This window comes from Palaemon carinicauda, chromosome 9 (genome assembly GCF_036898095.1).
Source record: "Palaemon carinicauda isolate YSFRI2023 chromosome 9, ASM3689809v2, whole genome shotgun sequence".
NCBI lineage: Eukaryota > Metazoa > Arthropoda > Malacostraca > Decapoda > Palaemonidae > Palaemon > Palaemon carinicauda.
In genome coordinates, this window is record NC_090733.1 from 144,630,398 (window position 1) to 144,657,100 (window position 26,703).

At 44.2% G+C, this 26,703-nt stretch overlaps 1 protein-coding gene across 3 annotated transcripts in view; it reads left to right on the plus strand.

Annotated features, from left to right (window-relative positions):
- Positions 1-1,763: 1,763 nt before the first annotated feature.
- The window catches only part of LOC137646903 (ribonuclease H2 subunit A-like), a 50,834-nt gene continuing 25,894 nt past the window's right edge, over positions 1,764-26,703 (plus strand). For 2 of the 3 annotated variants that reach the window (XM_068379974.1, XM_068379973.1), the window contains exons 1-2: positions 9,221-9,420; positions 25,114-25,312. In XM_068379974.1, coding sequence (XP_068236075.1) covers positions 9,294-9,420; positions 25,114-25,312 — 326 coding nt within the window. In that variant the 5' untranslated portion in view covers positions 9,221-9,293. Of the gene's footprint in view, positions 1,905-9,220; positions 9,421-25,113; positions 25,313-26,703 lie in introns of those variants that run through there. The other variant, XM_068379975.1, reaches the window with a different exon arrangement.

Sequence of the window (26,703 nt, forward strand, 5' to 3'; positions counted from 1 at the left end):
GTTAGTGGTTGTAGAATTGACGAGCAGAATACTGATAGCTTCTTGTGCAGCTGCCTGGAAAACAGGTCAATCAACCCTAGAGACTGACCATGTGCAACAATTGCAGAGAGGCTCATAACTGGAGAAGTATCCCTACTACACACCAATCACAGATGATGCCCCACTTCCCCTGGTAGACATATAGTATATGTATGCTGTATTTTATATATATTATATATATATATATATATATATATATATATATATATATATATATATATATATATATATCCACAATGACACTTCCTCAAATTTTGCGAGGGTAGCCAAAATCCAAACGAGAAATTTTCAGTCTTTAGAGGATTGTTTCCCTCTTGTCCCTCCTTGCCTCATAAGGGACACGGCCAAATTTTACTGGTACTGCTAGAGCGCTACAGCCAACCCGCCCCCATCTTCCACCATGAAATAAGTTTCATATGAGTACACCCCTATTGCCGCTACCTCAGTGGCCGTATACCCCTATTGCCGCTACCTCAGTGGTCGCCTTGTAGCAGCAGAGCCTATCAGAACTGTGTCATAATCGCTCCCCATTAATTTCTATTCTTAGCACACACTTTTGCCTCTCCCATCTATTCTCCTGTTACCTAGGGCTCGCTTCACTCCATCCATGCACCCAAAACCTTAGCATTCCTCTTGCACTTCTCCCATCAGCTCTTGCATTCATCACCTTTTTCAACAGACGATCATTTTACATACTCTCTTCATGGCTAAACCACCTCGACACACTCATGTCCCCTTCAGCTGCTAATTCATTACTCGCTGTTATACTTCGTTCCTAACATTATCCAACTTAAATGCACAAGCCATATTCTTCAGACACTTCATCCCGAACACATCTAGTTTCTGTCTCTCACTTGTCTTTCCCCACAACTCCTATCTCTCGCAGGAATAAAATAATAAAGAGGAGATGGGATTCCCAGTCTCCTCGTCCTCATACGACGCACAAGGATACGTTGTTGCTATGCCCTCACAGTTAGTAGTACTTCTATACGCATCCAGATGTTTTCAAACTACCAGGACTTCTTTACCACTTAACCTTCGCACCATTTCCTTCCTGCACAAGGTGGTAATGAGAAACATAAATATATATGACAACTTTATAAGCTAATGCATCTAAACTTTAGTAAGAAATCCGTTGCATAGATATTCTGATGAAAAGGATTGAAAGAGATTCATACATAAAGTATGTTTAAGTAATATTTGGTATGTAACATAAAATGCGTGAAGTTATGCACTTTTGCAGGAAGGCTTCAAACATTAATAGAGGGAAATAATGAACCAAAAATAATTAGATAGAAAAATATGAGAAGGAAAATAAATTTAAAGGGATAATAGATTAAGAAAAAAATAATGTAAAGACAAGATACTATAGAGAGATTTCATATTAAAGCAAAAATTAATTATAACTAGGTTATTTATAACAAACTTAATAATAGAATTGAAAAGTTAAATTTTAAGGATTTAGAACCATGAAAAGAATAGAAATTTAGAATGCTACAGATAATTTATAGGAGTTGTTAAGGAAATAATGTAAATATGCGAGTTTGTCCTACAGCAGGCCACAGTACTTTATTATACAAATGCCATAATAAAACCTCCTGTACAATTAATCACTGGACTAAATGAAAAGAATGCAGCACATTATTTATGTTTTTAGGAGACTGCGTGAAGGGGCAATCATTAGTTAGTTTGGGATTGGGACGTGTTCGCAAATCAAAAAGATTAGCCCAGGCCAGCTCCATTTGTGGGTGATAAATAGTCTGAAGTAAATTTTGTTTTGTGTCGATTGTATTTTTGTTTCGGTAAATCTTATGCTAGAATTTAAAAAAAAAAAAAAATGGAGCCACGGGTTGTTACACAACCAGGTAAGATAAAGATTTTCAGTTCTGCGGTGTATAAGGAAATATCCAGACTATTGTTTGCTTCCGACTTGAGAGAGGGAGTTACATCATAGTAAGGCGAATCACCATCTGCAAATTCTTATTCTGAAGGAGTTAAGGGTAATAGGCCTAACCTAAATGCATAAGGGTTTTGTTGAACATTTTCGAAGTGCTATGATGTAGGGCAGGATAGGAAACTTGTAGGGTTTTTTTTTTTTTTTTTTTTTTTTAATGAAGCCTCCTCATGATCCTGCCGGTAAGGAGGAAGATCTGTCACCCTACGTTAGGTTAAGAGGGTTTGTGGTTACGTTAAACAGTTGTTTTGTGTTTTCTCTCAACCAAAAACGGATGTTGACTCACATTCTTATGTTGTTCTCCATGTGGGTGCTGTACCTCTTTTATAGGCCTAGCCTAAATGCATGAGAGTTTTATTGAACATTTTCGAAGTGATACAATATAGGTGGTGATAGGAAATTTGTAGGGAGTTTTGATATCAAGCCTCCCAAAGGATTGATCCAACAATAAGGAAAACCTGCCACCCTATGTTAGGTTAAGACGGTGTATGATTACGTTAAACAGTAGTTCTGTGATTTCTCCCAACCAAAAACATGAATGTTGACTCATTCTTATGTTTTTCTTTATGTGGGTGCTGTATCTCTGTAATAGGCCTAACCTAAATGCATAAGGGTTTTATTGAACATTTTCGAAGTGATACAATGTAGGTCATGATAGGAAATTTGTAGATGGTTTTAATATCAAGCCTCCCCAAGGTCCCAATGGTAAGTAGGGGAGACCTATTACCCTACGTTAGGTTAAGAGGGTTTGAGGTTACGTTAAACAGTAGTTTTGTGCTTTCTCCCCGCCAAATAACAGGGATGTTGACTGACCCACATTCTTATGTTGTTCTTCCTGCGGGTGGTCTATTGCTGAAACTACTAATTTCCAATAGAGATGAAGGTATTTTCGATCAAAATGTTGATATTACTGTATCATGAAGAGCCTGTTATATTAGTATCGATAATCCAGACCTGTAAACTAAATTTATGCTTTGCATCAACACATTAAGTATGATGTGCATAAAACCAGATATATTATATAATTAGATGACCCTATAAATATCTAACAAGAAAAGATTAAGATGTTACAACATTGGGTTTTAAGATGAATTTTAATGCAGATCCAAGGTAAAAGCTATTGTATGTCAAATACTGTAACCTACGCTATCTAAGTCCACGCTTACAACATTCCAATTGTTTACCACACCATTATTTTACAATCAATTTGATGATTTCCCTTGTGATATTAGTTGTATCGAGTGGGAAATTCAGGAATGAAAACTAAATCAAATTGGGAAGAGTACAACTTAAAAGGTAAAAGGAAGCCAGACCAAAGGCAATAGAGGGATCAAGTAAGCTACTGTAGAAAAAATTGGGTACCTGCTAAAAATTGTGAGTTCATGGTTCCTATCCTAGATGCTCACTCTGCAATATAATTTTGCAGCAACTCTTATCAGTCAATTGAATCCTTAAGTTGCATTGACGGAGAAGGACCGGATTGACTACTACCCAATTAGGAATCCTAATAAGTGGTGTCAATGATGAATCCCCAGTTCAGTTATAAAGCAGCATTATGGTACAGTTTGAATGTTTTTATTTTCAATGCAATGACAATAAAGGGTCTTATTTCAATATAAACAGAAGATTCGGTTTCAAGATCAGTTATAATGCTATTGTAAATTATGTGACCCATAAAAAAGGAATGCTAAATACTTAGATATGCACACACAAATTCAACCCTTCCTATCCCCTCTGAGTGGTACCTCTTAGGGTATTCCTCTCTCACCATAGGTACCGGGAGTGATCGAGTAGTTATACGTCTGGCAATACCTCTAAACGGGACCAGAAATAAAGTAGAGAACAAACTGAAGTAGAGGATAATTAAGAAAAAAAAAAAGTAAGAAAAAGTAAAGGGACATGGGCAGGACATATAATGGAAATGGCAGATAACAGAATGGGTCCCTAGAGTTTGCAAAAGAAAGAAGGGAAGGAAGAGAAAAGGATGAAGATTAAATAAGGAAGTTTGCGGGTGTGGACTCGTAGAGGTCCTCAAACAGCTGCAAGTGGAAGGACATGTCAGAGGATTTTGTTCTGCAGTGGACAAGTAATGGCTAATGATGATTATACAGTATGGGGTTGCTGTGTTTAGAATTATCTTCATATTTTAATTTTTAATCCGTTTCTATCATTATTACTAGCCAACCTACAACGATAGGTAGGAAAGCAGGATGCTGTAGGCACAAGGGCTCCAACAGGGAAATATAGCCCAGTTAAAAAGGGAAATAAGGATATGCATATGCATTATGAAAAGTATTGAATAACGAATACATGTGGTAACATCCCTGACTGGTGATCTTCAGACTAGGGTTTGAGTCCCACTCAAACTTGTTAGTTCCTTTGGTCACTGCAGCCACACCATCCCACCATCCTTTTGAGCTAAGGATGTAGGTTTGGGGGACTATAGGTCTATCAGCAGCTATTGCCTAGCTCTCTTTGGTCCTAGCTTGATTGGATATGGGGCCGGGTGCTGATCATATGTATATATGGTCAGCCTTTAAGGCTTTGTCCTGCTTAATAGGGCAGTATCACTGGCCCGTGCCTCTGCCATTAACGAGTAGCCTTTAAAACTTTAAAAAGAACATTGAAATAAATGTCATATATAAACTGGGAGAGACTTCACTCGTGTCACTCTATTCAACATGAAAAAAGTATTCGTTGCAAATTTGAACTTGTGAAGTTCCATCTGTTCAGCTGCAAGAAAAGAGGATCATTCCACAATCTGGTCACAGCTGAAATAAAACTTATAGAATACTGTGTAGCATTGAGCCTTATGATGGCTGGAGAAGGCATCTTCTTCCTCCAGGTCCTACCTCATATATATATATATATATATATATATATATATATATATATATATATATATATATATATATATATATATATATATATATATAGTGAGAATGACAGATGCTAGATAGACATTAACAATTAGGGAATGGGTCCCTTGAGATTGCATTTTTTTTTAAAGTAGAAGAAAGAGAAGAGGATGGATTGATGAGCTAAGTAAATTTGGGGGTATAGATTGGCGAAGAAAAATCATAAGCAGACGGAAGGGGAAGAACATGTCTTAGGCTTTAGTCCTGCAATGGGCTAGTTAAGGTTGCTGCTGATGATGTATTAATGTGCACGGACTGTGTGTGTGTGTGTGTGTATATATATATATATATATATATATATATATATATATATATATATATATATATATATATATATATATATATATATATATATATATATATATATAGACACACAAAACATGATTTGCAGATGACAATTTTGTAAAGTGAATCATGGGAGGAATTGCAAATGATGATAGAAAACCTTTATAGAAAAATACAGAAATGTAGGACTGAAAATCAAAATGAGTAAAACTAAGATCATGTTCAATGAAAATGCAGAGACGACAAGTAAGTGTTATGGACGAACCTCTACAGATTTTTATTGAATATACGTACTTACGACAGATGATAAGTGTTTTCCCAGGACACAAGACCGAAATTGAAGGATAAGCATGGAATGGAGAGCTTTTGGTAAAGATAAAGGGGGTTCATGCTACTTTCCATAAATAAGAATATTTAATCAGATGGTACTACCAGTATTAACTTATGCATCAGAAACTTGGAGCCTTACTAAAGCCTTAGAATAACCTAGGTACAGCTCAAAGAGCTATGGAAAGCATTCACTTATGAGACAGGAAAAGATAAACGTGGATACAAGAGCAAAATCCTATCTTTCTTCCAAAGGAAGGACATGACTGATGCCTTTCTTTTGCTGTGGAATAGTAATGATGATTGTTTTTATTGTTATTATTACTATTATAGTTATTATCGTTATTATTATTATTATTATTATTATTATTATTATTATTATTATTATTATTATTATTATTACTAGCTAAGCTACAACCCTAGTTGGAAAAGCAAGATGCTATAAGCCCACGAGCTCAAACGGGAAAATAGCCTAGTGAAGAAAGGAAACGGAAATAAATACACTACAGAAGTAATGAACAATTAAGATAACATACTTAGGAACAATAATAATATTAAAATTGATCTTTCATATATAAACTAAAATACCCTGTAAAAACAAGAGGAAGAGAAATAAGATAGAATAGTATGCCTGAGTGTACCCTCAATCAAGAGACCTCTACTCCAAGACAATGGAAGACCATGGAACAGAGGCTATAGCACTACCCAACATTACAGTAGAGAACAATGGTTTGAGTTTGGAGTGTCCTTGAAGAGCAGCTTATGATAGATATGGAGTCTGTTCTACTATTATCAAGAGGAAAGCAGCCACAGAACAATTATAGTGCAGTAAACCCTTCGTAAAACAAAATAATAATTGTTTGGTAATCTCAGTGTTGCCATGTGTATGAGTACAGAGGAGAATGTGGAAAGAATAGGCCAGAATATTTAGTATTTGGGTAGGCAAAGTAAAAATGAGGCATAGCCAGAGAGAGTGATCCAATGTAGTATTGTAGCCAGTCAAAGGACCCAATAATTCTACGGGTATTATGTACCCGTATATATATATATATATATATATATATATATATATATATATATATATATATATATATATATATATATATATATATGAAGTTAATTGGGATATGGAAATGTACTTGTGAACATAGTTTATATCCCACTTTGTTAAGCTAATAATAGTAGTTAGATATTTTGCCATATCTTTTAGAAATATGTAAAAAAAATATAGGGAAACTAAAGAGATAAGAACTTATAGAAAGGGAGGATTTGAGAGAATTGAAATATAAGTTTCAAATGAAATTCGGAGAAAAAGAGAACAAAGATTACAGTTAATGTTTATAAATGACAAAGGCAGAAGAAATTACATAGGTAAATTGAACACTAAGGAAGCTGTCATAGTAATAAAGACAATGTTTAATATGATCGACTTAAAATTATAGAAACAAGAATTTATATCTTTTGTTAGTTGTGGAGAGAGGCAGGTGATATAACAACACATGTTTGTTTATAGAGAATTAAGAAAATTTGGAACTAGTAGCAAAGAATTGAGGAAATTAGAATTGGGAACCAAAGAAGTTGCCAGATATATTATACATGCTATGGAAGTTGAGAATAAAAGTAGAAGTTAACTATTAATATTTAACCTTTTACTGTAGCTTGTAATGCTTTACACCTATGTATCTACTGTAATAGTGTGGTTACATCCACAATCACTGTGTTATGATCCTTGTGTAATGATGATGAATCTGGTCCTTGAAATCGACCTAGGTTACATTAGCCCGTAAGAAGAAGAAGTTGACGGAGGGTAACAGCAGGGCCAGATGGACTAAAGCCAGACTACTACAAAGCAATGATGATGAGTGATATATGCAAGAATACACTAGTGAACTGCTACAAAGAGGAACTAGCCAGCAAAGAAAAACCCAAAAGCTGGAAAGAATCCAGAACAAAAATGTTAAAAAAGAAAAACAAGCCAACAGCAAAGGAATTGAGACCTATAGCTCTCACAAATGTATCATATAAAATATACATGGCTTTTATCAAGGATGAAATAGAAAGGCATTTAAAAAGTAATAATGCCATAGAGGATAGTCAAGCGGGATTTACAGAAGGAGGAAGGATTGAGGATAATATATTCATCTTACAATACATGGTCGAAGAAACTTTCAAAAATAAGAAAAAACTCATAGTGGCCTCTTTAGATTTCAAAAAAGCTTTCGATTCCATAAAAAGGGAAGCACTGATAGAAACATTAAAGCAATACAAAGTACATACTAGTATAATTAACTCTATAGCTGAAGTGTATGTGGGAGACTCGACTACATTAGACATAGGGGAAAGAGTAGAACAAAAATTGAGCGTAAGTAGTGGAATAAAGCAAGGCTGTACTGCCTCTACAACATTATTCAAATTAATTACTTATCAGATTATAAAACAAGTAGAAAGGGAAGGTAATGGTTTTAAAAATGATATTATAAAGCTAGTAGTATTATTTTTTGCTGATGATGTCCTAGTGCTTGCTGAGAATATAGAGGATGCTGAATTAAACATAAGGAAAGTGATAGATATAGGAAAGCAGTGTGGTTTAGACATAAATAGAGACAAAAGTAGCGTACTTATATATAATATGAAGGAGAAACCAGATAATATAGAGGGAATAAGAGTAGTAAGCAATATTAAATACCTAGGTATCAAGGTAGATGATGGTAGGAATATGTTCAAAACACAGAAAAGTGAAATGATAGTTAAGGCACAAAAGCTAGCCAATCTTACTTATTCGATCATAGAAAAAAGCTGTAATAAGATACTGATAGGAAAAACATACTGGAAAAGTGTAGCACTACCCTCTATATTATATGGAACAAATGTGATTAACTTAACAGAAACGGAAATAGAAAAGTTGCAGAGAATAGAGAATGGAGTGTATAGAAGGATGTTAGGGGGTGTAAGGAATACAGCAATTGTAGCCTTGAGAGGGGATGTAGGAGCATCAGCTATGAAAACAAGGGTAATGGATGGTAAGCTGAGGTACCTTAATAGCATTTTTAAGGGAGAAAAGGACCTACTTACAGCAATAGTCAATGATATGGAAGAAAAAGAGAGGAAGTGGTGGATGCATGTGAAGAAGTATGCTGAAGAATGTGGGATGGCGATGAGAGAAGTCAAGAGATGTACGAAAGAGGACATAAAGAAGAGAACAAGAGAATGGGACACAAGCAAATGGAAGAGTGAAATGGAGTGTAAGGAGAGTTTAATTTTGTATAAAAACTGGAAAAGTGAAATCAAGGAGGAGGAAGTGTATGACAATACATTTTCGTCAATTTTATTATTTAGAGCAAGGACAAACTCATTGGGCTTGAATATAAGAAACAGACACCAAGATGGAAATATAAACTGTGTATTCTGTGATGTAGAAGAAAATGCTAACCACTTTATATTATATTGTCCACAGTTTAGTGATATAAGAATAAAAACAATTGAGCTTCAACAACCATACAAAGAAGATAGTGCACAAACAGTTGGAAAATTCCTTTTTTGTGAAGAGAATATTGAAAATAAGAAAAGTATACTACAACAAATGTGGATGAAAAGAGAAAAACGAGTGAAAATAAGGAACACACAAAACTAAAAGACACAGAGGCGCCGTTGTAAAGGCTATGCCTCACCCCAGAACCTGAACCTGAACCTGAACAGAAGAGCGGGAATAAGTGAATGATTAACAGTTCATTCTAATTTTGTAGTACGATCTCCAAATTTTTGTCTTCGTTATGGATTTATCCAAGTATACCGAAAAGAACTGGGAGAATCTCTATGTAGATGCAGATGTTCCGGAAGTTTGTAAGAATGAGCCCTGTGTTCTAGGTGTTGACGAAGCTGGAAGGGGACCTGTTTTGGGTAAGTCTGTCAGCTCATTTTGTTATTGTTATTGTACTTCAAAATATGGGACAATTATTAGATAAAACCAAGATTTGATTCGTGACATTAAAATTATATTTACATTATAGTGTTTCGTATGAAACTAATTTTCGTTAATTGTTAATAAATAATTTTTTACACTAGCACCACCACCATATACGGTGATGCATGTATTGGGGTGTAGGAGCCTTTGTATATCAGCGGTCAGTTCCTCACGCATTGATTAAAAATGGACATCGACTAACCTCGACTTTCCCCCCCTAACCTAACCTACAAGTCGTGTCCTTACCTACTTACCTAACTGAGGGGCTAACGCCCCCCTGCGACCCCCTTTACACTGCCGTATTCTAAGTTAGACGTAATCATACATGCAGGTGGCCGCTATCATACATACACCTCTGGGTGTATGTATAACGACAGAATTCCCTATTTTCAACCTGATCGCAAACTTGTATAAAAAAGAAAAAACTTCAGTATGTTCGCGTATCCCTAGTTAAATACTTTACCTATATAGTGTAGAATTATATTGAAAATCATCTAAATTGCTATGAAATTTATGCCAAACAAGTTCTGTACCTCACTCCCTTAGTTCATAGATTTCATTGTGGATAACGTTTGTATTTGTTTCAGTCGTGATTTAGCGGCAAAAGCCTGAACTAAACATTGGGCTCGGTAATTTAAAGCGACCCAATCAAACACTGCCTGGCTGGGGAAATTGCCGGAGTGCTTTTTTTTTATCCAGTCAGAATTTAATATATTCAGAATTCGAACAGGGTAGTGGGAGCATTAGGCGGGGTGTGGGATGCTCATTCTTAGCCCCCGGAGACGCAAAGAGGGCAACTTTATTGGTGCAAGAGCGAAGAAACTCGTGATTCATTTATAATTTCATTGTATGATAGGTTCTTCGCTATGTACATTATCCTGAAACGATATTTGAAGGATACTGGCTGTAAACGGAAGCCGTTCCTAGAATTAGTCAAACTTGTTTGGTGGTCAATGTCCGTGATTCTGGAAGTCCTGCTCGGTCCCATCATCCCATTCTTCGCTAATTGCCAGTTCATCTCACCCACCACAAAAAAAGATGATGTAATTTGTGAAGAAGATACCACGCTCCTCCTCTAGGTAAGTAGGTAAGGACACAGCTCGTTGGTTAGGTTAGGTAGTGTTATCGTGTAGAAGTTATGCAGAACACCCAACACAGGTTTTGTAGTACAATGGCCATGGCTTACCTAGAAAATTTGTAGGAAATTTAGGGTGTATGTGTGATAACAGCTATCTATGTGCGATGATGGGTGGCTAAGAATACAGCAGTTTAAGTTAGTGGGTAAGGACACGGCTTGTAGGTTAGGTGGTCACTGATATACAAAGGCTCCAGAAATTCCTATTTTCTATGCTCTTAATCACTCTGAGATTTACCATTTGTTGCAAACCACTAGTTTTCCCCCTTTTAAATTATCTTTTGTTCCAACACGGAGTACTTACCTCGAACTGCTTTCTTAGGAGTATTTGGGATCTCCTCCCATCCGACCAGAATTTTGTGTAGTTTACCCTATTCCCGTTCTCTATGCGGGGTAATCTCTGGCGGAGTGGTACGCGCCCAGAGATGACCCGGGGTCAGAGAGCATGCTTTCTCAGGTCTCGCTCCTCAGTAAGTTTCTGGTCGCGTCGGCGTTAACACACTGACGCTCTCTCTCTAACCCAGTGCGACCCTTTGTGTTCCACGTGGTCCCTTGTGTGTTTCCCTTCCTTTCCCTCTGTGTTCCTGTGTCTCGCGGTATATTACTTGTTCGTTATGGAGCAGCCCCGTCGTTGCCCTGGGCCTATGGCCGGCAAATCGTGTGACGCTTTTCTCTCAAAACCCGAAGTTGACCCGCACTCCTTGTGTTCGTCGTGTAGGGGCAGTGTGTGTTCCCCTACAGCCACGTGTCCGGAGTGCGAGTCCTGGAATTAAGTGCAGTGGGTGCGTTACGGCACGAAAAAGAAGAAAGCCTCTCGACAGTCCCCGAGGAAGTCCAACATCTCTTCGCCTCTCGCTTTGCCCGGCGTCCCGTCGGATAGAGCTTCTCTACCTTCTCCCCCTACCCAGAGTAGGGGTCGAGGTAAGTCTGTTGCGGGGAAGCGGCCGGTGGCCCTTCCCCAGGAGTCTAAATTACCAGACAGTGGTATTGTGTCTTCTGTCCAGGCCCCCCGCCTGAGGGAGGGACTGGTGTGTTTTCGGGGGTCGGGGCCCTGAACAAAAGGGGCCCCGTATCTTCGGAAGATCCTATGTGGGGAAAGATGGCAGCAGCTTCTTCTTGGGGGCTTTTCAGGTGCGTCAGAAGCCGAGGGCGACGCCGAGAAGGACGACTCGCCGCCATCAGACGCCCTCGTGTGGGCGCCTCCCAAGACTCCCTTCAGATCACCCCACAGAATGGAAGAGGAGTTCGAGGCCTGGTTCCCAAACGAGGAGCTCCCCTCCAACACCGTCAGCGTCGTTCCCAGCGGTTTTTATGGAGCCTGCGTCGTCGACCGGGCCCCATGCAGAACCGACAACGACACGTTGACTTTCGGACCCTCCAACGAGACCCTACAGATCCGCGGCTTCCTCGTTTGAGGCCTACTCTTACTCGTCAGATGAAGGAGCCCCGAGAGACCATAGTAGGCGATGGGCTAGGTCTTGCAGGAGACGATCACATTCGCGCTCGTCTTCAAGACCCCGCCACGTGGATAGACGTTAAAGGTCCCCCAGGAGGAAGTTCAGGAGAAGTCTTTCGCCGGAGGAAGAATGGGTGCGGGTTTCCATCCCACGTAGCCAACTCCTGGGGGCGGCAGCCGTCGTGGGCACCTCGGGATGGCTCCCCAGACCCCGATCACCAGTAGGATTCATCGTTGGGAGCAGATTTGACCGGCGGAGGAGCTCGTCGCATCAGACGTTGAGGGACAGGCATAGGTCTGCGAAGGTTCCGACTCCATCCGCCCAGCGGGGAGAGTCGCCCCTTTTGCGCCCCTTCGGTCTGTCAGCTGCGTCCCTCCTTCAAGATCTCCAAGGAGACGTCCAAAGCGAGAGAGGTTTGTTTCCTCGACGGGCAAGCCCGCGGACCCCTGGTCCTCCAGGAGAAGGGAGAAATCAAGGACGGAGACCTTCGTCCCAGCGGCGATGCCCATCCTACGGCCTGTAGCGAGGGAATCGGACCACTCCAATAGGATGCCACCTCCTGGTACGGCTCCCTCCGTCGGAGGTCCGCCGTCACGAGAACTAGGACCCCCCGCGGACAAGAGAGAGGACGGGGAAGAAGGCTCTCCAGTGGAGGTTTCCGCTTACCGGAGAGTCATAGGCCTCATCCGACGACACCATAGGCTGGATGAACCGGAGCCCTCGTCTGACGACTACTGGCGCTCGAGCCTCAACAGGATGGTGGCTGCCCCTGTTCAACAGAAGCCCTCACTAGCGCTCCCGGTGGCTAGAGACGTGAAGCTGGGGTTGGCACATGTCAGCAAGGTAGTGGCTAACCATGCAGAGGCCCCCAAGAGCCAGAGTGCCTCTAGGCTTCTCCAGGGCCTAAAGATTCAGTCGCGGTTCTACCTCCCGGAAGGCCACCGCATGGGACCCTGCGCAGTAGAACCAGCAGTCGCCATCTTGGGACAAGGCGCAGCAGAAGAGAGGGCGACCACAGCCCCAGTTTGTTTCTCACCAGCGGAGACCGCCATGATGGAGGAGCTGTCCAGGGACCTGGTGCATGTGTCATCCTGGCTGGATTGGTGGGCTGCCACGCTGGTAGCGTTCCAATCCTCGTACGACCTAGCGGTTCCGGAAAATCAGGCCTTGCTGAAAGAGCTGTTTGGCTCGGGAGGTAAGGCCCTGAAGTTCCTGTCCTATCAGTCAATTACGCAAACCGCTAACTGGATCCTGAGAAAGAGGGACACTGTACTCAACAAACTGGTAAGGCAGCTCCCCGACAGAGAGGCCAGGTCCCTGAGGAGTCTTCCACTGTGGGGCGAGACTGTCTTCCCCCTCAAGGAAGTAGAAGTAGTGATGGGTATGGTGAGGAAGTTAAAGGATGTAGGGGAACCGAGACCTCCTCCAGCAAGAAAACCCAACCATAGGAGACCTCCTTCGGACGTCCCTCTTCCTCCTCCCGCCTTACTTAACCAGCCCAGGAGAGACGCTCCTACTACGTCCTGGCAGCAGTCTTCTCAGCCCTCCCGTAGGGGATCTGCAACCACGCAGTCAACATTTAGGCCCTCCTACTCGGCCTCCAGAAGAGGGTGTTCGGGCCATGCCTCCTGAAGGAGATAGGGAGGGAGGCCCCCTACTCCTGCCGAAGCCTCAGGTGGGGGGATGCCTCAAAAATTCTTGGCAAGCATGGCGGGACCACGGGTCGGATCCGTGGACCGTGACGGTCCTGAAGGAAGGATACAGGTTGCCCTTCCGGGCGGAACCCCCACCTCTGATACCAGATCTACAGGCAGAATGGTTGGCACCGAAAGACCCCCTGAGAAGGATAGCCCTGCAAGAAGAAATCTCTGCTATGCTAGCGAAAGGGGCAATGGAGCCAGTCAAGAACCCAGGGCCAGGGTTCTACAGCAGACTCTTCCTGGTGGAGAAAGCGACAGGGGGATGGAGACCAGTCATAGACCTCTCAGCCCTCGACAAGTTCGTGTGCAAAACCGATTTCAAGATGGACACTCCGAAGTCGGTCCTAGCGGCCTTGAGGGAAGGAGACTTCATGATGTCGATAGACCTCAAGGACGCATACTTCCAGATCACTGTCCACCCCTCCAGCAGGAAGTATCTAAGAGTGAAATGGGGTACCCAAACGTTGCAGTTCAAGACCCTCTGTGTCGGTCTATCCACAGCCCCCCAGGTCTTCACGAGGATCTTCGCGACAGTCTAAGCCTGGGCACACGAACAGGGTATCCGCCTGATTCGGTACCTGGACGATTGGTTGTTGCTTTCAGACTCAAGGGAAGTACTGAGGGGGCAAGGCGCGAAACTCTTGCAGTTCTGCAACGTCCTGGGTATCACCATCAACCTGGAAAAATCCCAATTGATACCGTCCACCAGGATGACCTAGCTCGGGATGGTCCTGGACTCCCGGTTGGCGAAAGCATTCCCTTCCGCAGAGAGACTAGACAACCTGAACCAGATCCTACGGCCCTTTCTGTCGGGTCAGCCCAGGAGGACCAAGGACTGGCAGTGACTGATACGTCATTGGAGAAGCTAGTCCCTCAGGGGAGACTCAAGCTCAGAGGAGTTCAGTGGAACCTGAAAGAAGCCTGGAACCAGAGAGACTCCCCTCACAAAGTAGTTCCAGTGACCACGGAAACGAAGGAGGTCCTCGAGTGGTGGATCGATACTTCGAACACCCTCAAGGGGATGCCCTTCGCGGCCGACCCTCCGGAGATGCTCCTCTTCACGGATGCCTCCAAGGAGGGTTGGGGTGCTCACCTCCTCGACAGTACAGCGAGAGGAAGGTGGGGACCCGAGTAGAAAAACCTGCACATCAATTGACTGGAAATGATGGCCGTGCAGAGAGCGTGTCTGGAGTTCGTCCAGAAGCTCCGGGGGAACACCGTGGCGTTGATGTGCGACAACGCCACCGTAGTAGCGTACATAAAGAAGCAAGGAGGTCTAAAATCAAAGGAGTTGTGCGGCCTCACGTTGGAATTTCTGGAATGGGCCGAAAGGGAGCATATCAAGATCTCGGCCAGGTTCATTCCAGGGAAAAGGAACGTCCTAGCCGACGGCCTCAACAGAGTGGGTCAAGTGGTGGAGTCCGAGTGGTTCCTCCACCCAGAAGTGGCCAAGACTCTGATCCAGAAGTGGGGTTCGCCGGTAATAGACCCCTTCGCCACGAGACTAAACGCACAGCTCCCAGTGTTTGTTCTCCTGTGCCAGGCCCGGGAGCAGCGTTTGAGGACGTCTTCCAGCATCCCTGGGACAACCTTGACGTGTATGCCATCCCTCCCTTCGGAATGATCAGACAGGTTCTCAACAGGGTGAGGAGAGCGAGCAACCTGTGGATGACTTTGGTAGCGCCCTGGTGGCCGGAGAGAGAGTGGTTTGCAGACCTAAAGGAACTGGCGCGTCTTCCACCTTGGCCCCTTCCGGACAGGTCAGACCTGCTCCGGCAACCACACTTTCAAAGGTTCCACGAGAACCCTCGGTCCCTCTGCCTTCATGCGTAGAGGTTATCGAGCGTCTCCTGAGTAAGGAAGGCTATTCGGCGAAGACGGCAACGAGGATGTCGGGTTACCTGAGACGATCTTCGGCCGCTGTGTACCAGGCAAAATGGGCTACCTTCACGAGGTGGTGCGCCGCTAAGAATATCAAGCCGTTGAGAGCCTCGGTCCCGGAGATAGCCGACTTCTTAGTCTATCTCAGGGACGAGGCAAGCATGTCCATCCCAGCCATTAAAGGAGTTAGAGCAGCCCTAGGTCAAGTCTTTCTCCTGAAAGGCATCGACCTAGGTTCCTCCAGACACATCTTGATGCTCATCAAGAGCTTTGAGCAATCATGCCCTGCGCAAGAGGTTAGAGTGCCCAGTGGGACGTGGCTAGGGTCCTGAAGATGCTGTCCGAGCCTCCCTTCGAACCCCTAAAGGACATCCTAGAAAAAGAGCTCACTCTCAAGACAGTTTTCCTGTTGGCACTAGCATCGGCAAAATGGGTAGGGGAACTTCATGGACTTTCATACGAGGTGTCACACATCCTTCGTGGCCAAGACCCAGAACCCAGCAGTCTGGGACCCCAAGTTTGAAGGATTCTCGGTGCCGGCAATCCCACATTCAGGCAACCCCAAGGACTTGCAGCTGTGCCCTGTCAGAGCAGTATGGATGTACTTGGAGAGGACGGCCAGGCTGAGGCCCGAAGTCAAGAATCTGTTTGTTTCTTCAGGTTTGGTGAAGAAGCCGGTATCCAAGAACATGATATCCTTCTGGTTACGGCAAGTGATCAGGAGAACCTACAGTAGTGTAGGAATCCCTATTCCAAGTAAACCCAGGCCCCACGACATCAGAGGACCGAGTACCTCTCTGGCCTTTGAGAAGAACATGGCAGTGGGCCAAATCCTGAGGGCTGGTACTGTACTTGGACCAACCAGTCGACCTTCACAGCTCACTACTTGAAGGAATGCTCGAGGAGGTCCTTGGACGGGTTCTCCCTCGGTCCCGTCATTTCAGCGCTTCAGAAGATTTAAAGGTATAGCCCCAGGGAACCCACGAGCAGTAAGTCCAAGAGACAGAGGTTCCTTTTCCTTACTCCCCCCCCCCCCCCCCATTACCTTTCACCTTCCCTAAAAGGGACTCGGAAGGCCTTTAACTACCATGAATTCACCGTCACTGAAGAAATACGCTTCCAAGGCGTCTTTTACAGAGGTAAGCCACTTAGACACTAAGTTAGTTTTTTGGGTAGTTTTCCCTTTTTCAATATTAAACTTAGCCGGTGATTATATAAGCTGCAGCTCTGCTGCCCGACAGAAAAACTCTACGGTCAAAATACGCCAGCGATCGCTATGCAGGAGGGGGTGTACATCAACAGCGCCATCTGTCGAGCAGGTACTTAGTACTCCATGTAAACAAAGAACCAATTTTCTCTCTGTCGTGCCACCGGCAAGACCTACTAAATTCGCTGTTGCTTACTGGATTGGTTTTCACAGATTTTGGTGAAGTACACATTTCTAGTTATTAGCTTTCGCTTTGCAGAGGTTATCTTCAATACATCCTTGCTTTCTTTTATTGATTTTTGGATTATTTGTTGACGACTTGGATAGATTTTGAATTCCCCTTTGACTAATTCAAGATGGCTGACCCTTCTCAAGTCCCTAAATACAGAAAGTGTAGTGCTAGGGACTGTTCAAGGGGTCTTCCGAAGGCCTCTATCGATCCGCACACCGTTTGTTCCAATTGTCGGGATAAAACCTGTCAATTGGAAGATCGATGTGAGGAATGCGTTGGGCTTTCGGAATTCGATTTTCTCGAATTCCTGAAATATTCACGTAGGCTAGAGAGAGATAGAGTCAGGAGAAGTTCATCTCGCTCCGTTGATATTTCCTCTCCTCATGCCCCACAACCTATTCCTTCCCCTGTAGTGGTTGCTCCTGATCCCCCTTCTAGCACTCAACAACCTTCGATGGCAGATATGATGCGTGCCATCCAGGCTCTGGGTGAGAGAGTCGAGTCATTGGCGAGTGACCGTAACCAACTCATGGCAGACGTCAAGGAGTTGAAGGGTAAGAGCGCAGTGGGTAGTGACAAAGTGAGTGGTAGTGTTGTGGAAAGTGTTAGTGTTGCGCTTGAGGGTGCGTCTGTTCGTGCCTGTCGTCCTCCCAGTCCGGGACCTCTTGCAAGCTCCCAAGCCCAGGGGAGAAGCAATGTCGTACGACCAAAGGGTTCGACAGGCTTTAATCAGCGGACAGACGTTCCCTCCGTGGTTTCGGACGTATCTTACCAAGATCGCCCCACCCACAAGAAGACGAGAGAGCCCATTTATTCCTCGTCTGCGGAAGATGTTTCTCGGAAGAAACAATGGACCAAGGTCTCACGGCCTCTTAAACGCAAGTCGGTCCCTTCCGCGCAAGTCCAACGGCCCAGTTGTAGCCCCTGGGTCAGTTCGGACTCGCTGCAGTCTTCCGATGACTGCACACCTCCTAAGAGAGGCAAAGCGGTACCGCAACAGGCAGTAACACTGTCTGTTGCCGCACCTGCTACTGTAGACCCTAAGTGGTCTTTGCTGCAGACCATGCAGACGCAGTTAACGTCATTAATGCAGGACTTTCGTGTGGAGAAGGTTGACGCTGCACCACCCGTTAGCCTACAACCAACCTCGGTTGTGCGTCCAGTGGACGCTGAGGCTACCTTCTCCCGCACTCCAGCTGTGAGAGTCCCGCCACCCATGCGCAGTGTACCCTGCCAGCCGCATGTTGACGTTCAGCGACGCACGGAACCCTCCGTTGACGTTCGCGAGTTACAACAACAACCTAAGTTGTTTTGTTTTGACGCGGTGCGTCAACCTCCGCAACCCAGTGTGGTTACCACTACTCGCCCACAGCAGACTAGACAGTCAGGAGTAGACGCTTTGCGCCCCCGCGCTGCTATGGTTGTTGCCAGCTCACAGACTGGCCAACAGTTCCATGACGTTGCGTCCAGTGCAGTCACGCATGCACCCGTGCTGCCGGACTCAGCTGACCAGCCAATTCCTACTCCTTTGCCGCTTCCTCCTCAGTATTCAGACGATGGACTCTCTGATGATGACGACGCTGCACACTTTGACGACCCGCATACGGACATCGACGAACCCAAGACCACGCCTCCCTCCTTGGACTTTAGGAAAGTTCTTGCACTGTTCAAGGAGATGTATCCTGATCAGTTTGTTTCTGCAGCCCCACGCTCTCCTCCATCTGAGTTCGCTTTAGGCACGCAGTCATCCGCGCCTGCCTTTACGAAGCTCGTCCTCGCCCGCTCGTCTAAGAGAGCTTTAAGAGTGTTGGGAGATTGGATGCAGTCCAAAAAGCACCTTGGGAAGACAGCATTCTTGTTTCCCCCTGCGAAACTCGCTTCCAGATCGAGCGTCTGGTATGCCACGGGAGAAGTTCTCGGCTTGGGAGTTCCTGCCTCTGCCCAGGGCGACTTCTCAAGTCTAGTAGACTCTCCCCGCAGGCTAGCCATGAGACGCTCCAAGATTTGTTGGACTCCTTCAGACTTAGACCATCTGATGAAAGGAGTGTTCAGAGCCTTCGAGGTTTTTAACTTTTTGGATTGGTGTTTGGGAGCGTTGAGCAGGAAGACCTCCCCTTCTGACAAGGAAACTTCCATGCTCATTATGTCCTGCATGGACAAGGCCATACGGGACGGTTCCAGTGAGCTTGCGGCTTCGTTCGTTTCCGGGGTCCTCAAGAAACGGGAAAACCTTTGCTCCTTCTTGTCAGCTGGAGTAACACAATGTCAGAGATCGGAACTTATGTTTGCTCCTCTCTCAAAGTGCCTTTTCCCAGAGGAGTTGATCAAGGAGATTGCTGCCTCCTTGATTCAAAAAGACACGCATGACCTGGTTGCGTCATCTGCCCGCAAAGCCACCCCTTTGCCTACCGTGTCTAGACCCAGGATGGATACTCCAGCGTCCAGATTTATTCCGCCCTTTCGTGGCAGAGCCTCCAGCAGAGGAGGTGCTCGTGCCGAAGGGAGACGTGGGATTAAGAAGAAAGGTACCAAGTCCTTTAAAGGCAGAGTCTGACAGCAGTGGGAGCCAGACTCAAGAACTACTGGCAGTCCTGGGAGAACAGGGGCGCAGATGCACAATCTGTGAAGTTGCTCAGAGAAGGGTACAAGATCCCGTTTATGCGCAAGCCCCCTCTAGCAACATCTCCCATCGACCTCTCTCCCAGGTACAGAGAGGAGGACAAGAGACTAGCTTTGAAGCAAGAGGTGTCTCTCTTACTAGAAAAGGGAGCGGTAGTCAAAGTCCGGGACCATCAATCCCCGGGCTTCTACAACCGTCTCTTCTTAGTGGTAAAGAAGACAGGAGGGTGGAGACCGGTGCTAGACGTCAGTGCTCTGAATGTCTTTGTCACAAAGCAGACGTTCTCCATGGAGACGACAAAGTCTGTGCTAGCAGCGGTCAGGAAGGAAGACTGGATGGTCTCTTTAGACCTAAAGGACGCTTACTTTCACGTCCCCATCCACCCAGATTCCCAACCTTTTCTAAGGTTCGTTTACGGGAAGGTTGTCTACCAATTTCAAGCCCTGTGCTTTGGCCTAAGCACGGCGCCTCTTGTCTTTACGAAACTGATGAGGAATATTGCCAAATTCCTGCATTTAGCGGACATCAGAGCCTCCCTCTATTTGGACGACTGGCTTCTAAGAGCCTCTTCCAGTCGTCGCTGTCTGGAGAATCTAAAGTGGACTCTAGATCTGACCAAGGAATTGGGTCTCCTGGTCAATATGGAAAAGTCCCAACTGGTCCCATCCCAAACTATAGTGTACTTAGGGATGGAGATTCACAGTCAAGCTTTTCGGGCTTTTCCGTCGGCCCCCAGAACAAGTCAAGCCCTAGGATGCATCCAGAACATGCTAAAGAAGGACCGATGTTCAGTCAGACAGTGGATGAGTCTGATAGGGACGCTTTCATCCCTGGACCAGTTCATTGCGTTAGGGAGACTGCACCTCCGTCCCCTTCAATTTCACCTAGCTGTTCACTGGAGAAAGGACAAGACGCTAGAAGCGGTCTCGATCCCCATTTCCGAGAAGATGAAGTCATCACTGACTTGGTGGAAGGACAACATCTACCTCAGAGAGGGTCTGCCCCTGGCTGTTCAGACCCCCAACCACGTTCTCTTCTCGGACGCATCGGACACGGGCTGGGGTGCGACATTAGACGGTCGGGAATGCTCGGGAACTTGGAACTCGAATCAAAGAGCGTTACACATCAACTGCAAGGAGCTACTGGCAGTTCATCTGGCCTTGAAAAGCTTCAAGTCCCTCCTTCTAGGCAAGGTGGTGGAGGTGAACTCAGACAACACCACGGCCTTGGCGTACATCTCCAAGCAAGGAGGGACCCATTCTATGACGTTGTACGAGATCGCAAGGGACCTCCTCACCTGGTCAAGAGATCTAAACCTGTCTCTAGTAACGAGGTTCATTCAAGGCAACATGAATGTCAGGGCGGACTGCCTCAGTCGGAAGGGTCAAATCATCCCAACAGAGTGGACCCTACACAAGAATGTGTGCAAGAGACTATGGGCCACATGGGGCCAACCTACCATAGATCTCTTTGCAACCTCGATGACCAAGAGGCTCCCAAATTATTGCTCGCTAATCCCGGATCCAGCAGCAGTTCATATAGATGCTTTTCTACTGGATTGGTCCCATCTAGACCTTTATGCATTCCCCCCGTTCAAGATTGTCAACAAGGTACTGCAGAAGTTCGCCTGTCACGAAGGGACAAGGTTGACGTTAGTTGCTCCCCTCTGGCCCGCGAGAGAATGGTTCACCGAGGTACTTCAATGGCTGGTGGACGTTCCCAGAACTCTTCCTCTAAGAGTGGACCTTCTACGTCAGCCACACGTAAAGAAGGTACACCCAAGCCTCCACGCTCTTCGTCTGACTGCCTTCAGACTATCGAAAGACTCTCGAGAGCTAGAGGCTTTTCGAAGGAGGCAGCCAGGGCGATTGCTAGAGCAAGGAGGACATCCACTCTTAGAGTCTACCAGTCGAAGTGGGAAGTCTTCCGAAGCTGGTGCAAGTCAGTATCAGTATCCTCAACCAGTACCTCTGTAACCCAAATAGCTGACTTCCTATTATACCTGAGGAAGGAAAGATCTCTTTCAGCTCCCACGATCAAAGGTTACAGAAGCATGTTGGCAGCAGTCTTCCGTCACAGAGGCTTAGATCTTTCTAACAACAAAGATCTACAGGACCTCCTTAAGTCTTTTGAGACCTCGAAGGAGCGTCGTTTGGCCACACCAGGTTGGAATTTAGACGTGGTACTAAGATTCCTTATGTCAGAAAGGTTCGAGCCACTACAATCAGCCTCCTTTAAAGATCTCACTTTAAAGACACTTTTCCTCGTCTGCTTAGCAACAGCTAAAAGAGTCAGTGAGATACACGCCTTCAGCAGGAACATCGGATTTTCATCTGAAACGGCTACATGTTCTTTACAGCTTGGTTTTCTAGCCAAAAACGAACTACCTTCTCGTCCTTGGCCGAAATCGTTCGATATTCCAAGCCTTTCTAATTTGGTTGGAAATGAACTAGAAAGAGTCTTATGCCCTGTTAGAGCTCTTAAGTTCTATTTAAGACGAACTAAACCTTTACGAGGACAGTCAGAAGCTTTATGGTGTGCTATTAAGAAACCTTCTTTACCTATGTCAAAGAATGCAGTTTCCTATTATATCAGACTGTTGATACGAGAAGCTCATTCCCATCTGAATGAGGAAGACCATGCTTTGCTGAAGGTAAGGACACATGAAGTTAGAGCTGTCGCAACTTCAGTGGCCTTTAAACAAAATAGATCTCTGCAGAGTATAATGGACGCAACCTATTGGAGAAGCAAGTCAGTGTTCGCGTCTTTTTATCTTAAAGATGTCCAGTCTCTTTACGAGAACTGCTACACCCTGGGACCATTCGTAGCAGCGAGTGCAGTAGTGGGTGAGGGCTCAACCACTACATTCCCCTAATTCCATAACCTTTTTAATCTTTCTCTTGAAATGTTTTTTATTGTTGTTTTTTGGGTTGTCCGGAAGGCTAAGAAGCCTTTCGCATCCTGGTTGATTTGGCGGGTGGTCAAATTCTTTTCTTGAGAAGCGCCTAGATTAGAGGTTTTGATGAGGTCCTTTAGTATGGGTTGCAACCCTTGATACTTCAGCTCCTAGGAGTCGCTCAGCATCCTAAGAGGATCGCGAGGCTCAGTAAGGAAGACGTACTTAAAAAGGCAGAGTAATTGTTCAAGTCGACTTCCTTACCAGGTACTTATTTATTTTATGTTTGTTATTTTGAATAACTGCTAAAATGAAATACAAAATACTTAGCTCATAATAATGTAAACATGTAATGCTGGTCTCTACCCACCCCCCTGATGTGAATCAGCTTATATAATCACCGGCTAAGTTTAATATTGAAAAATGTTATTTTTATTAATAAAATAAATTTTTGAATATACTTACCCGGTGATTATATATTAAAGGACCCTCCCTTCCTCCCCAATAGAGACCCAGTGGACCGAGGAGAAAATTGGTTCTTTGTTTACATGGAGTACTAAGTACCTGCTCGACAGATGGCGCTGTTGATGTACACCCCCTCCTGCATAGCGATCGCTGGCGTATTTTGACCGTAGAGTTTTTCTGTCGGGCAGCAGAGCTGCAGCTTATATAATCACCGGGTAAGTATATTCAAAAATTTATTTTATTAATAAAAATAACATATTTCGAGTGCTCTCCTTTGATGGGTCAGCGGAACCTAGCCCCCTATCTTGGTTTCCCCTTTTTTTGCTTTCATCTTCCCGGTCTCTGAGCCCTGCAGTACACTCCCACCTCCTAAGGTATAAGTCTCCTAAGAAAGTAGTTCGAGGTAAGTACTCCGTGTTAGAACAAATCACAAATTTTAAGTAATTTGTATTTTTCCTAACAGTACTTACTTCGAACTACTTTCGGGTTATGGCCCACCCATCCTTCCCCGAGTGACTTACAGGACTTAATAGTGTGAGGACAACCTCTTTCCACCAAAACTTACTGAGGAGCGAGACCTGAGAGAGCATGCTCTCTGACCCCGGGTCATCTGGGCGCGTATCACTCCGCCAGAGATTACCCCGCATAGAGAACGGGAATAGGGTAAACTACACAAAATTCTGGTCGGATGGGAGGCGATCCCAGATACTCCTAGGAAAGTAGTTCGAGGTAAGTACTGTTAGGAAAAATACAAATTACTTAAAATTTGTGATTTTTTATTTTCCATTTTACATTAGTATTAAAGCCTGGCTGCCACTTGTATTGCTAGATGTATTTTCATGGCAGAAAATTAACCACTATATTTCACTCTGGAAGCTAACGGGAATACAGTACAACCTAACCTGATTTATGATCCTGTCATTACCTACCAGGGGCCTATAACCTCCCTTACCTTAACCTCCGTGGCTTACCTCATTGTTCTGAGGTGTGAATTTAATGTTAGCCAGTGCAATCCAATTGTCTTTATTGTGGTAGAGTATGTGTTAATGAAAAGGACTATTTCCCATTTCTCAAATTTTTTTCTTTTTTGAAATAAAAAGTGCCTTTGCTGTTGGAAACAGTGAGAACATCAGTATTATTGTTGTTGTTGTTATTATCACAAGTTAAGCTACAACCCTAGTTGGAAAAATGTCCAGCCTCAAGTCCAAGCATTGGATGGAGCCCTGGGTATGCTGGTGGACAGAAGTTGGGTAAAGATCATTCATTAGGAGAGTCAGCACCAGACATGGGAAAGTAGCACAACTTTCCCTCTACAAGCAATTTATTCCAGTGTAGCAATGGCAAAGGTGCTTGGACACCTCTCATCTCTGGAGATGCTTGCGCCTTACAGGTAACTACATTAGTGTTCTTTCAAGTTGTGCCTGAAGACACATAGGTCGGTAGCCACTGCTTTCTCAATATCTGGTTCTAGTTAACCAAGAAGTGAGGGAGAATCTAGTTCTAGTTAACCAAGAAGTGAGGGAGAATCTAGTTCTAGTTAACCAAGAAGTGAGGGAGAATCTAGTTCTTTAACAAAAGGTAAAGTTTTGCCTGGCCGCAATTCTTTTTTGTACCCCAAATATGGTTCCTGCCTGGTATGGTGCTCAAACAGGAAGACTGGAAGCTCTACGATTCCTCCAGAAAGAAGTGGCCTCTCCCGGGCTGAGGACTTCCCTGACTCCGTGGGACGGATGCTACAAGCAGCCAGTCCTGATTGCGCAGAGTCAGAATCTTCCCTATTGCGTGGCCTTGTCTCTGGTCAGGAGGGTTATCATCCTTGGTAAACTCCCTTAGCTTGATTATAGTCGGGAAAGTGGTACTAGACAGCTAGACAGACTGTGTGTGCTCTCTATTAAATAACTCTACTTTGTATAGTTATGAAAAATACAGTTTAAATTACTGTATTGTGATATTTTATTGTCATATTTCTTCGACCCGTTACAAAAAAAAGCTGATGTTTTCCTTCATTGCTCATACAGTATATTTTTATAATTCAGGTCCAATGGTCTATGGGATATGTTACTGTCCTGTTTCTAAGCATGAAGTTCTCAAATCCGAAGGTGTTGCTGATTCAAAAACATTAACAGAGGAACAAAGAGAAAAAATCTTTGACAAGATTAAGGAAAATGCAGATTACATTGGATGGTCGTTAGAAATTATCTCCCCTATGTACATATCAACATCAATGTATAAAAGGTAAGTTTTTATTTTTTTTCTAAAATACTATATTGTTCCTAAACTCTTGCATACAAACTCTCATCCTTTAATATGAGTATGCTTTCAGCACAGCTGGATATGGCTGTGAAAACTTTACTGAAGTGGCAGTAGTTACTGCTTCCTGCATGATTACTTGATAGAAAGACTTCTAACTCCAGGTCATTTCCAACGCTTGACCAGGTCACCATTCACCTAACGAGAATCTTCCAGCATTCCCTAGTACCAATCTGTTGGCAGCGTTTGAGGATGCCATCCACCATCTCGCTGAATTCTAAGCTCTTGCTCCTTTTTTACCATTTTCCTGTTTCGCCAATTATGCGGCAGTCGGTAGATGGCATCAAGGCTCGGCATACCCCTGATCTCTTCCTAAGCGGCCACGTGCTGATGGTATCAGGACCAACTGTTTTTTTTCTATCTTTGTCGGGGAATATCCTCAGTCTTTATGGCAAAGAATACCTCTTGGCATTCAATACTAGTTTTCAGCTAGAACATAGGTCTGGAAATGGGGCAGTAATCAGCTGGACTTGAGCTACAGAACCACAAACACTTTTACATTCTGGAGTACATACATACATATACCAAGGCACTTCCCCCAATTTTGGGGGTTAGCCGACATCAACAAAGAAACAAAAACAAAAAAGGACCTCTACTCTCTACGTTCCTCCCAGCCTAACAAGGGACTCAACCGAGTTCAGCTGGTACTGCTAGGGTGTCACAGCCCACCCTCCCACATTATCCACCACAGATGAAGCTTCATAATGCTGAATCCCCTACTGCTGCTACCTCCGCGGTCATCTAAGGCATCGGAGGCAGCAGCAGGGCCTACCGGAACTGCGTCACAATCGCTCGCCATTCATTCCTATTTCTAGCACGCTCTCTTGCCTCGCTCACATCTATCCTCCTATCACCCAGAGGAGTAACATTACCAATTCTCCAACAAGTGCTAAAAGATCCTGTTCTTGCCAACTTCCAGAAAATAAGATAACCGAGGAGCTAATAAATTGGCAGACTTTATAAAACAAAAAAATACAAATGAAAAATACCATTTGAGTCTACATTTCATATTCCACAAGGCATACAAAGGGATGGAAAATGTTTTCCTTTATCTTTTTTTCCACAGTTCGTTACAAAAACGCAGAACTCTTCTGTTCAGTATCACAGATTTGAACCTTTTACTATTTCATCCCTTGAAGATGTTGCCAATAATTTGAAGGACTTGTTTTTCTGTCCTGTGAAGGCTCTACATCTCTACCTGAAGTGGATGCTGGCAGTCAGACCTTAGCTATAAAACCTTTTTGTTAGTGCAGGTAGACTAAAAAAGAAAATCTCTAAGAATACCATACTCTTCTGGTTCGAGATAACGATTAGGA